We start from the raw sequence: 13,261 nt of genomic DNA, 5'->3' as shown, positions 1-13,261 counted from the left end.
GGATGTGCCCGCAACCAAGGTACATGCCCTTGACCGGAATCGAACCTGGGACCTTTCAGTCCGCAGGCCGATGCTCTATCCACTGAGCCAAACCGGTTTCGGCTAAAATTTTATTTTAAAGATGACGTTACACTTAGCAATTCTCCATTTCACTCCCATCATTCAATGTGTTTGCCTGCTCTGAGCCCAGAGCCGCTCTGGGGGGTCTGATGAGCAAGTCACCTCTCGCTGTCCCCCTGGCCCTCAGGAATGAATTCTGGGGTGAGCTTCCCTCCCCTGGGCTTCACTTGTCACCCTCCTTTCCTCTCTTCTCTGCTTTCTAGGGATGTGTGGGGCCCTCTCCGCTGCTGCTGAGCCTGCTTTGATTTCTTTTCAGTCAGAGTTTCGACTTTTCTGCAACCTGGCCACTGGCCACCGGCTTGACATGGGGGCCTCTTTCCATGTGTGTCTATCTTGAGTCAATCAAATCGCCTTGCAAATAAGTCAAGATTTGACCAGCCCAACAATTTCAGGAAGAAGAATTCTTTTTTTAATCATCATCAGAAATTCTTACCAAAATGACACATGTGGGTTTCATGCCGCTCACGGGATCGAATTATTCAAAGAGAAAACAAAGCCCGAACCCGACCTAGTTCACAGCTGGGGTTGCAGGCCCTTTGCCCCGTGGGGGTGGGAGCGATACGGCTGCCAGCTGCTGGGCACAGACCTCAGCCCCCGGTCGGGGGTGCGCGGCTTACCCTGGGGTGTGGTGACCACTTGGGGTGGGGTGACAGGGCGGGCGATGCAGCGGGCGCAGGAGTTGGTGGCTGACGTGACACAGACCATGCCAGGGCGACATTCACAGACGCGGGAGGAGTTCCACGTGCAAGGTGTCTTCTCCACGAGGTCATCTGAGGGGCACAGAGAAAGGGAGGATGGGGGGTGGCAAGGGCAGCGGGTGCAGGGGACCCCGGAGGGTAGGGGTGCATTCGCTCCGGAGCAATTATTCACCTGACTTCCCCATCGAGCTGGCCTTTGGCCCGCTCCAAATAATGCCGCTGAGCAAAAGCAGACAAGAAAGGAGCATATCCTACACGCTTCAGCTCACAGAAAGTGCTGGAAAGTGCAGCTTATTCCATAGTGAGGAAGCAGACGGACTGCTGGGCATGGGTGGGAGTAGGGGTGGGGGAGGGAAGATAAGGAGCATGAGGAAGCTTGGGGGGAGATGGGTGTTTATTACCTTCACTGTGGGGGTGATTTCACAGACCTATACGTATGTCAAAACGCATCAAATTGCACACTTTAAACACGTGTGTTTTATTAGACATTAACTATCCTATATAATAAAGAGCTAATATGCTAGGTAGGGGTGCATTCGCTCCGGAGCAATTATTCACCTGACTTCCCCATCGAGCTGGCCTTTGGCCCGCTCCAAATAATGCCGCTGAGCAAAAGCAGACAAGAAAGGAGCATATCCTACACGCTTCAGCTCACAGAAAGTGCTGGAAAGTGCAGCTTATTCCATAGTGAGGAAGCAGACGGACTGCTGGGCATGGGTGGGAGTAGGGGTGGGGGAGGGAAGATAAGGAGCATGAGGAAGCTTGGGGGGAGATGGGTGTTTATTACCTTCACTGTGGGGGTGATTTCACAGACCTATACGTATGTCAAAACGCATCAAATTGCACACTTTAAACACGTGTGTTTTATTAGACATTAACTATCCTATATAATAAAGAGCTAATATGCTAATTAGACCAGATGGCAGAACGACCTTCTGGAATGACCTCTCCCTCTCCCTCTCCCTCTCGGCCAGCGAATTTCATGCATCGGGCCTCTAGTATCCAATAAAGCTGTTAAAGGCATCCAGAGGGCAGGGTGACTGGGCATGGGGATAGATGAACCAAGACTGACCCCGATTCTTGGAAACTGGTGATTATCCATCCCGTTCCCGATCCCCTCTACTTCTGAACAAGTTTGAAATCGTCAATGATAAAAAGGTTTTTTTTCCAACAACAAATAAAAGGCTAGAGCTTTTATCAAAGAAAAGGTATAATAATGCACCTATATATGTTTGGAGACATTTTGCATGCTTTGTTTATGTGAAAATAGAGTCACTGCCTCAGATGAGACCAATGTGACTTGCTCAATAAGAGCCCTTCTTCTGGGCCGTTTACTTAGAGCAGGGGTCCTCAAACTTTTTAAACAGGGGGCCAGTTCACTGTCCCTCAGACCGTTGGAGGGCCGGACTATAGTTTTTAAAAAAAACTACGAACAAATTCCTATGCACACTGCACACATCTTATTTTGAAGTAAAAAAACAAAACGGGAACAAATACAATATTTGTATTTGCATGTGGCCCGCGGGCCATAGTTTGAGGACCCCTGACTTAGAGGCCTCACATGATAAAGGTGAGGGGCCGCACCCCCGGAGAGAGCGGGAACTGGCAGGCACTGGGGGAGTTTGTGCAAAGGGCAGAAGTGAGTTGACTGGGCATGATGACAGCTATTACCACTACTATGGCTGTTCATATCATCGTGTGTGCGAGGCAGTATTCCTAACGCTCTACCTGATTCATTCAGTTTCATCTATTTCGTTCCCACAGCTCTCTGCGATAGCCCTATTATTACGCCCATTGTACAGATGAAAAAACTGAGGCACGGGGAGGTTCGGAAGCTGGCTGGAGTTGCTAAGCTACCAAGTGGTAGAGCCAAGATCTGAACCTTGGCACTTGGGCTCCAGAACATGTGCTCTTAGCCCAGCCGTGGGCAAACTACAGCCCGCGGGCCAGATCCGGCCCGTTTGAAATGAATAAAACTAAAAAAAAAAAAGACCGTACCCTTTTATGTAATGATGTTTACTTTGAATTTATATTAGTTCACACCAACACTCCATCCATGCTTTTGTTCCGGCCCTCCGGTCCCGTTTAAGAACCCATTGTGGCCCTCGAGTCAAAAAGTTTGCCCACCCCTGTCTTAGCCCCTCGCTGCCCCTCGGGCTTCCATTACGAGTTAAAGGAGTGCTTGGGCCAGAGCCGTCTCTTGTTTCTCCATCTGACGATGGCCAGAGCAACAATCCGGGCCCGTCTGCTCTTCCAGGGCTCTGGCACTCACACACCGAGAGGCTCGACGCTCCCCTTCCCTTAACTCGAGTGGGGTCTGTGACCACCTCAACAGGGCGAGGTGGTGGAAGTCACGCCGTGTGATTCCCAGGCAAGGGCATATTTAAATTCTACCAACCATGTTGGAGAGTATCTTTTTCTTCATCATCTTACCAACAGATATCCATCTTTCTAATTTTTGTTGATCTTCTAGGTAAAATAATGGTATCTTATCGCATATCTCTCATTCCTAATGAGACTGATCATTAAAAATATTTTTATTAGCGATGGTATATGATTTTTGCCTCCTATGAATGGCTCAGTTTTATAGATTTTGTCCATTTTTCTGCTTGGTTGTCATTTAAAAATAAATCTGAAGTAATTCTTTATTTAAAAAAAAAGAAGCGATGTGGCTTCTCCAATCCTCCCCGCCCCCATTCCTGGATCCAGCCACCAGGCCGCGAGAAAGCCCAGCGTGAGCCACACGGAGGCGGAGGCGATGCAGAGAGGTCCTGAGGCCCCACATGGCAACTGGCATCGGCCCCCAGAAACGCAACGAATAAGTGCTCAGATGCTTCCAGCCTCCAGCCTTCGAGTTTTCCAGCTGAGACCCCAGAATCGTGGAGCAGAGACCAGCGGTCCCCCAATGTCCTGTCTGAATTCTGACCCCCAGAACCCATGAGGACAACGAGTGGCTTGGCTTTCGTACTCAGTTTTGAGAGAATTTGCTACGCTGCCTTTCCTGGGACAGTGACCCCCAGGGACAGACTGCTCTTCCCTGTCTGGTCTCCCTCGACGCTGGCCGGGGTCGCTGCATGAAGAAACCCCGGACAAGGAGACAGAATCCCTCATTCCTGCGATGGCCTTTGTGATGAGCCGGATGCTAACAACCAAAGAAGCCTGAGTCCTGGGCTACCTCCCCGCCCCGCATGACCCTCGTGGACGTCACAGGGCAGTTGGTGGTGCTATGAGGCTGCGGGGAGCTGGCCACCGGGAAAGCACTTCCAGATGCCAGCCTGCTGTGCACACAGCGGCCACCCCCTAAGTGTCTGCTCCAAGAGGCAGCGCTGTGCGGGGACCAGAGCCCAGAACCTGGGGGCAGACACCTGCATCAGACTCCATCCCTGCCACTGTGGCCTTTGCGGTCCCTTGACTTCCCTAAGCCTCAGTTGCCTCTTCTGTAAAATGGGGACAATCGCCACCTGTGCACCACACGATAGTTATGAAAATAACGGGACGAGTTTGGAACAGGGAGGCGGTTGACAAAGGTTCGCTTGCAGGAGAGAGTGAGTGCATGGAAGGTCTCTGAGAAGGGGTCGCTGCCATCACAACCCCCAACCATGAGGGGGAGTCACTAGAAGCTGACAGCTCAAGACACCGGAGAGCTGAACAAGGCCCAGCCCAAGACCAAACTCAGAGCTCCCCACCCCCAGCTGCTCAGTCTCTCCTGCAAGACGCCCACCCCCAGGCCCCGGAAGGCGCCCCTGGTGCAAAGACAGGCTCCTACCTCCTGAGCAGCTCACACAGGCTGTGCAGCGGCCGTCCCTGTCCAGGTAGTAGTCCCGCTCACACTGCTTCCTGCAGTCGGCGGACCCCAGAGGGCACAGGCGCTGCAGGGACCGCCCTGGGGAAAGAAGCAGAGACAGTCCGGGTCAGGCCACCTTGGCAGAGGCCTCACCTCCCCACAATCACTAAAGCCCCCCCAGCTCCGTGGCCAAACCCCACACACGTCAGACCCATCCCCAGAGCAGGTCATGAGGCTCAGAGAGGGAAGGACTGTGTCTAAGGCCACACAGGATATGAGCTCTGAGCCCCCCTATATCTTTGGTCTCGCCCCGCCCCCAACCATCCACCATTTCCACTATGCCAGGGCCCTCTCTCCACGCTCGCTCCTCAAAGCTTTGACAGCCACTTGCCCTATGAGATCAGCAATGAGGCAAGGAGCTCTACTATCACAATGTCTGCTCAAGCAGGGTACAGGGACCCTAGGCAATGCAATAAGGCAAGAAAAAGAAATAAAAGTGACAGTTTTTAGAAAAGGAGATATCCATCTGTCATAGACAGATGTTCCGATATCTGAGTCAATCAAATGTCTGTATTGTGGGTTGAGCCATATGAAAATGCTGTTTTGATAGGTCAGCCAGTCAAATATTGGCAATTTCACACGGTTCAAAAAGAATTGGAACATGACGTATTGAAAAAGATACTGTTGGATCATCATCAGAAATATCAAATACCTAGAACTCTAACAGAAACATGCAAACATCTCTACATAGAAAAAATAACAAAGCATTACTGGGAGAATTTAAAGAAGGCCTAAACAAATGTAGGGCTATGCTGTGTACTCAACACTGCAACAGTGGATTCTCTCCAAACTGATCAACAGCTTCAAGGCAGCCCTTATCGAAACCTCAATAGGACATTCTGTGGGGTTTGAAAAGCTTATTCTAAAATGTATGTGGAGCCCAGCTGGTGTTGTGCAGTGGTTGAGTGTTAACCCATGAGCCAGGAGGTCACGGTTCAATTCCTGGTCAGGGCACATGCTAGGGTTGCGGACTTGATCCCCAGTAGCGGGCGTGCAGGAGGCAGCCAATCGATGATTCTCTCTCATCATCAATGTTTCTGACTGTCTCTCCCTCTCCCTTCCTCTCTCTGAAATCAATTTTAAAAAAATGTTAAAAACTAACTTTTAAAAATGTATGTGGAAATGCAAATTACTAGAAGAGCCAATACCAGAAGAACAAAGCTGAAGAAGTTGCTCAACCATCCAGGAAGACTTACCGAAAAACGACAGGAATTAAGACAGTACAGTGTTCACACAACAGACAAGAAGACACATGGAACAGGAGACAAAGTCCAGAATCACACCCACACAGACATGGACTTTTGACATACAGCAAAGCTGGCGTGCAAAGCTGCGGGGAAAGGACGGTTTATTTGGTAAATGGTGTTGGTTCAACTGGATATCCATGTGGACACTTCTACCATGACCCTGCCTCACGCCATACACACACACCAGGGTAGATGGCAGAGCTCAACATGGGAGGCGAAGCAATAGTGATCCCAGACAATAAATACAGGATGACTCTGAGAGCTCGGAGGAGGGACAGTCTTACAAGGCAGAACATAGAAAGCACCCGTCACAAAGGAAAAGATGGACCGATCCGACTGCATTAAAATTAAGAACATCTCTTCATGGAAAGACGCCGCCAAGAGAATGAGAAGGCAAGCCACAGGGTGGGGAACGTATTTGAGCACAACTGTAGGACAAGACCCAGAATTATAGCAAGTCCTACAAGTGAATTTTTTTAAAAAGCAACAAGAGAAATGAAAAAATATACATTCGCACAAAGATTTTTCATTATTCATTATAGCCCCAAAGTGGAAACAACCCAAAGATCTATCTAAATAAGCAGTGTGGTGCACCTCTACAACGGGAGGCTATTAAGTAATAAACAGGGGGGAACTGGAGGGCCCCAACCCGTCGCCATGGGAACCAGGAGGGCGCCAAACCGATCCCTGCAGAGGCTCACCTGCTCTGCTGCAAGCAGCAGCGCCGACCTGAGAGTCCGGCACTCGGGAGGCACCCAAACTGCTGTTGAGTGAGTGGGTGCCCCCACTGTCTACTCTGGCTATCACGGCCTCAGCCTCTCCTCCCCACACTGGGGAGACCACAGCTCAGGGCCTGCCTGCCCAGACCACCGCGCACAGGTCACCCACCGATCAGACACCGTTGCTATGGGAAACGGCCTACGGCTCCTCTGCAGAAATTACCTGAATCCAGCCTGGGCTTCCCCACGGGGGAGAGAGAGTTGGGAGCCCTCATCATTTTGGAATCGGCTTCGGGGGTGAGAGGAGTATCCCCTTCAAGAAGCGGGGTCCTGGCATCGGAGCTGGCTGAGGTCAGGGTGGGCTCGGCCGGAGGGGTGGTGCCGCTGGGAAAAAAGCCAGAGATGGAACGGACGGTTCTGCTGATGGGGCGGGGGAGGTTTGTGCTCAGGGACAACCGTTTCTATGGCGCAGGGGGCCCCAGACCTCCTGCCCACAGCCTCCGGCAAGCCCCCTGTCAGGGAGCCAGGGCTGTGTTTTCTAAGCCTTCTGGGCCTCCTGTGCCTCCTGTGTAATCAGGGCAGGCAGAGCACACAGTAGGGCCTCAGATGACTTGCAGGGATGGCCTCTCCACACTCACTACTGTGCCCGGGAGCCCAGGCACCCTGTGCTGGACCCCACCTGCTCCCCTCCCCCAGCCCAGCTATGGTCCAGGCATCCTGTGGGTGAGACAGCCCCACACTTAGGTGAGCTGGATGGGAAGGGCCGGAGTCACCTGGCAGGCGCCCTGCAGTCCTCCGGGCTGGTGCCGCAGCCAGGGCTGGTCCCCGGGGAAAGGGGCTCACAGACGGTGTCCCTCTGCGCTGTACCTGCAGGGGACACAACGCCTTCAGACTTGGTATTAAGGAGTCCGAAGACGCCAGGAATAGACTTTTACCAACACAAACCAGGGTCAGTCCTGGGTGGGCACTTGGCAAATGCAGTGGCATCTGGTGTTCACACCTGCCCAGCCTCCGTTCCCCTGGGGGTAAAGCAGCCTGATTTTCCCAGGGACCCCCGCCCCAAATCTCAGTATCTGTTTTAGGGCTGATTTCCTCCCCTCCCCCTTCCCTTCCAGGAGTAGCCATGGGGCCAGGATGGACCAATCAAATTATTCCATTTCTTCTATTCCTCTGGCCAAGATGGATTGGCTCGGGGATGGGCACGTGACCTAAGCCACACCTGTCTGAGATGCAGTGTCAAGGTTTTACTTTTGGTTGTTGGAAATGTAGGACGAAGAAGCGGTCTCGCCCCTGGGGTTGGGTAGGGAGCAAGCCTGGAGCTGCTGGGAGGCGTCTTACAGACACCTGAGCATAGGGGATAGCGATGAGAGGCAGGAAAGGACAGGGCGCCTGGATCCAGCCATGCCTGAAGCTACCCAGAGCTGTCCCCAGGCTTTTTAGTTACATGCGCCAAACATTTGAGATTTTGCCACTTGCAACCCAAAGACTCCTGAAGACTAATGGGTGGAAGCCGAGTGGGGAGGGAAACTCACAGCGCTTGCCATCAAGTGGGCCTGGGTTTGCCTGTCACCCCTATCGTGTCGTAGCCGCGCCAGACAAGGCAAAGGGTTATAAGAACGCGGTCTTCCCCAGGCTGCTGTCGGGACAGAGAGTTCGCCTGTGCGCCTACCACACGGTGGGACACCAGGGAGTACCATGTCCCTTTCCTCATCTGGACTCCTGCCCCGTCGCTGAGACAGGACCTGGGGGGTGACCTTCAAACCCTCGCCCGATGTTCTCCGCTCGGTGGTCCTGTGCGATGTGCCTGCCACCTGGACCTCCATTTCCTCCCTGCACGATGGAGCTCATGCAGTCTGCCTCGTGGGATTTTGTGAATTTCAGGAACAGGAGCCTGTGCAAGCTCTTCGCTGGGGCTTAGCGAGAACTGAACTTGACCCAGAAACTACTTTCCGTTTTACAGTTGGAGAGATGTTGCCCCCTGGGAGAGCCCACAGGGGAACCTAGAAGTTAGCCAGGGTTTGGCAGCCAAAGGCTGAGCCCTCCCAATGCGGCACTGTCCCACAGGAAGATGATGAGATCACACGGGTCATTTAAATCTCCTAGGAGCCACATTAAAAAACAGTACAGCCCTGGCCAGGGTGGCTCGGTTGTTTGGGCATCGGCCGTGCACCAACAGGAAGATGATGAGATCACACGGGTCATTTAAATCTTCTAGGAGCCACATTAAAAAAAAAGTGAAGCCCTGTCCAGGGTGGCTTGGTTGTTTGGGCATCGGCCCTTTCACCAAAAGGTTGCTGGTTCAATTCCCAGTCAGGGCACACGCCCGGGTTGCAGGCTCGATCCCTAGAAGGGAGCAAGCAATCGATGTTTCTCTCTCAGCAATGTTTCTATCTCTTTCTCCCTCTCCCTTCCTCTCTGAAATCAATAAAAATATATTTTTTTAAATAATAATGAGCCCTGCCTGGTTTGGCTCAGTGGATAGAGCGTCAGCCTGCGGACTGAAGGGTCCTGGGTTCAATTCCAGTCAAGGGCACATGTCCGGGTTGCAGGCTCGATGCCCCCCAGTAGGGGGCATGCAGGAGGCAGCCGATCAATGATTCTCTCTCACCATTGATGTTTCTATCTCTCTATCTCTCTCCCTTCCTCTCTGAAATCAATAAAAATATATTTTTTTAAATAATAATGAGCCCTGCCTGGTTTGGCTCAGTGGATAGAGCGTCAGCCTGCGGACTGAAGGGTCCTGGGTTCAATTCCAGTCAAGGGCACATGTCCGGGTTGCAGGCTCGATGCCCCCCAGTAGGGGGCATGCAGGAGGCAGCCGATCAATGATTCTCTCTCACCATTGATGTTTCTATCTCTCTATCTCTCTCCCTTCCTCTCTGAAATCAATAAAAATATATTTTTTTAAATAATAATGAGCCCTGCCTGGTTTGGCTCAGTGGATAGAGCGTCAGCCTGCGGACTGAAGGGTCCTGGGTTCAATTCCAGTCAAGGGCACATGTCCGGGTTGCAGGCTCGATGCCCCCCAGTAGGGGGCATGCAGGAGGCAGCCGATCAATGATTCTCTCTCACCATTGATGTTTCTATCTCTCTATCTCTCTCCCTTCCTCTCTGAAATCAATAAAAATATATTTTTTTAAATAATAATGAGCCCTGCCTGGTTTGGCTCAGTGGATAGAGCGTCAGCCTGCGGACTGAAGGGTCCTGGGTTCAATTCCAGTCAAGGGCACATGTCCGGGTTGCAGGCTCGATGCCCCCCAGTAGGGGGCATGCAGGAGGCAGCCGATCAATGATTCTCTCTCACCATTGATGTTTCTATCTCTCTATCTCTCTCCCTTCCTCTCTGTAAAAAATCAATAAAATATATTTTTTAAAAAGAAAAGAATTATATATATATATCCATTTTAAAAAATAATAATAATGAGATGTTTTACATTCTGTAATACTAAGTACTTGAAATCCATGCATATTCTATACTGATAGCATATCTTGATGCCACTGGACACGTTTTAGGTGCTCAATGACCACATGTGGCCAGCCACTGGTATCGCCTCAGGCAGGGTGGGTAGGGGCAGCAAAGAGAGGACTCTGGCGCCACCGTATGGCAATCACAGGAAAACCACTGGTCCACACGCTCTAGTTGGAACAACTGAACTCAAGGCATTTGACAGATGGGAAGACTGAGGCCCAGAGAGCGTTGGGAACACACCCCACAGATGCAGAGCTATATGAAACCCCAGGCATTGAATGCTCAGTCCGGAGCGCTTCCCACCCCACCACCCTGCCCCTGCTTGTGGGTGGCGGGCTTCTGCGTGTCCCTCAGCAGAGTGTTTTGTGTGACCCAGCTCAAGGCTGAGTAGGAGTTAACTAAGTGAATGGGGAGGGAAGGGTGTCCCAGAGCAAGGGAACAGCATATGCAAAGGCCTGGTAGAAGGGGAAAGTGACAGACCAGGTGGGGCCCAGTTAGCGAGGGCTGGTGCTGAAAGCTGGGCTGGAGGAAGGAGGGGCCGCACCACGGGGGGGTCCTGGTGCGAATCGCATCCTCGAGACCCTGCGGAGTGGGTGCGCTTTCCCTGCCTCCTCCCACGAGGCACTAAATGAATGAACGGGAAGGGGGAAGGCGGACAGGCCAGGGGCCGTGGGGCCGGAGGAGAGTCCCCTGGTCTTCTCTTTGCCTCACATATCTCAGACTTGGAGCCCAACAAACCAGCAACCCAGAAACGTCCACGTACACAGGCTTTAAGACAAGAGTCCCCTAGCCCGGACCTCGGGGCTCAGTGGCTCAATTCCCGGTCAGGGTCCATGCGCGGGTTAAGGGCTGGATCCCCAGTGTGGGGCTTACAGGAGGCAGACGATCAGTGAATCTCCCTTATCATTGATGTTTCTTTCTCTCTATCCCTCTCCCTTCCTCTCCGAAATCAATAAAAATATGTTTAAAATAATATAAGTCAATATTTATTTTGTATGAACTATACCTACATGAAAATATATTTTAATATATTTTATTATTTTTAGGCAGGTATGTGAGGGAGACACACACAAAATATGATGTGGTTTTGCAAGGGAGGTTGTGGCTGCCTGCCATGGGGAGAAACTGGGGTGGAGGCAGGAGAGAGAATTGGGAGGCAACATCTGTGGGAATGGTGGCTGGGCTGGCAGGGAGGACAGGGAGGGGAGGGAGGGGGTGGAGGAGAGGAGGTGGGATGGGACTTTGGAGAAGGACCAGGACACGGGCACTTTCATCCCCAGCAGACATGGCTCCCTCCGATCCCCTGTGGCAGCGGCACCTCTTCTGGGCTGTGGTCCAGCACCCACCTGCTCCCCCGGCCTCCCTTCCGAAAGGCCCTCCCCATGCCGCCCACACGGGACCTGTGGCCTTTACTTCCTCTCTGGCCACCTGGCCCTCCTTGTCAGACAATGAGAAGCCCAGAGAAGGTAAGGAAGTTGCCTGAGGTCACACAGCAAGTTGGAGAAGAAAGCTGTTTCCAGTCCCGAGCCTGGTGCCCGGCCTCTTGCTCCTCTCACTCCCAGGAGTCTCCCAGGACAGAGACTTAAGGTTTCTCTCTTGCCCCCGAGAACCTTGGCCCCGAGCCTCAAACCATCCCAGACCTCCTCCAGCCAGGCCTGTGCCTTGGGCCCCCAGGGTCTCTCTGAGCCTGGGACACAGGGGAGGGGGAGGGGCACAGGGGCCCTGGTGCCTGGCGCACTGATGGCATCATCGTGAAAGGAGCTGTGATCTGCCCCACAGGGCGGCTGTGGGAGGCGCGGGGTCATCTGGAGGTCGGCAGGGCTGGTACGGTGAGGGCACAGATCTCAGCCCGGGCTGGGGGTGGGGTACTTACCGGGGAACTTGACAATCGTCCCTGGGGGGCAGACGGAGTGGGGGAAGCAGCGGGCACAGGAGTTGGAGGCTAATGTGGCACAGAACGTGCCGGCCCGGCATTCACAGACGCGGGGGGAGTTCCCCGAACATGGCTTCTTCTCCACAAGGTCGCCTAAAGGGCACAGAGGAGGGTCACAGAGGACAGAGGGAGGGCGAGGGAAGGGACAGTCTGCCCGCGAGAGAGAGGGCTGCTGCGGCCTTCCGCTGGGCAGGCAGGGTCTTGAGGTAGTCACCTCCCAGCCCACGTCCCTGGAGATCACTAAACTGGTATTAAAAATAAATTAATGTCCCAATTTTAAAATAGGACACCCGGCCGGCATGGCTCGGTGGTTGAGCGTCAACCTATGAACCAGGAGGTCATGGTTCGATTCCCGGTCAGGGCACATGCCCAGGCTATGGGCTTGATCCGTGTGGGGCAGCATGCAGGAGGCAGCCAATCAACGATTCTCTCTCATCATTGATGTTTCCATCTCTCTCTCCCTCTCCTTTCCTCTCTGAAATCAATAAAAATATATTTTTTTTAAAATAAAATGCACAAAAAGGACATGGCAGGACATTAAACACATATTTCTAAGTGAAAGAAACCAATCTGTAAAGGCTGACTCCAACTCTATGACGTTCTGGAAAAGACAAAACTATGGCGACAGTAAGAAGACCAGTGGCTGCCAGGGTCCAGGTAAAGGGGAGGGGAGGAGAGATAGGCAGAGCACAGAGGATTTTAGGGGCTGAGATTACCCTGTAAATACTGCAACCGTGGATACAGGACATGACATGTTTGTCAAAAGCCATAGAACTTCGAACACAAAGAGTGAACCTTAAAGTAAACTATGAACTTTAGGTAATCGCGTCCAGGTACTGGCTCATCAGCTGTCACAATACACCACACCATGCAAGGTGTTCACAATAGGAGAGACTGTGGGGCGTAGCAGAGAGGGGGCCATAGGGGAGCTCTCAGTACTTTCTGCTCAATTTTTCTATAAATTGAAAACTGTTCTTTAAAAAGATCTATTAAGACCCTGGTTGGTTTGGCTCAGTGGATAGAGCATCGGCCTGTGGACTGAAGGGTCCCGGGTTCGACTCCCCATCAAGGGCACGTGCCCCAGTTGCAGGCTTCATCCCCAGTAGGGGGCGTGCAGGAGGCAGCCGACCAATGATTCTCTCTCATCATTAATGTTTCTCTCTCTCCCTCTCCCTCTCCCTTTCTCTCTGAAATCAATATATATATACTAGAGGCCCGGTGCACAAAAATT

The 13,261-nt window shown here is 52.3% G+C and overlaps 1 protein-coding gene across 1 annotated transcript in view; it reads right to left on the bottom strand.

Moving 5' to 3' along the window:
- TNFRSF8 (tumor necrosis factor receptor superfamily, member 8) overlaps positions 1-13,261 on the bottom strand; it is a 44,790-nt gene that overhangs the window by 23,910 nt on the left and 7,619 nt on the right. The window contains exons 2-6 of the mRNA XM_014545456.1: positions 11,971-12,123; positions 7,402-7,495; positions 6,852-7,012; positions 4,585-4,701; positions 738-890 (exon numbers count right to left, since the gene is read on the bottom strand). Of these exons, the coding sequence (XP_014400942.1) occupies positions 738-890; positions 4,585-4,701; positions 6,852-7,012; positions 7,402-7,495; positions 11,971-12,123 (678 nt within the window). The remainder of the gene's footprint in view (positions 1-737; positions 891-4,584; positions 4,702-6,851; positions 7,013-7,401; positions 7,496-11,970; positions 12,124-13,261) is intronic.

This window comes from Myotis brandtii, unplaced genomic scaffold (assembly GCF_000412655.1).
Source record: "Myotis brandtii unplaced genomic scaffold, ASM41265v1 scaffold410, whole genome shotgun sequence".
Classification (NCBI taxonomy): domain Eukaryota; kingdom Metazoa; phylum Chordata; class Mammalia; order Chiroptera; family Vespertilionidae; genus Myotis; species Myotis brandtii.
Note: the sequence above shows the minus strand (reverse complement) of the source record. Positions and strands in the feature narration are given on the sequence as shown.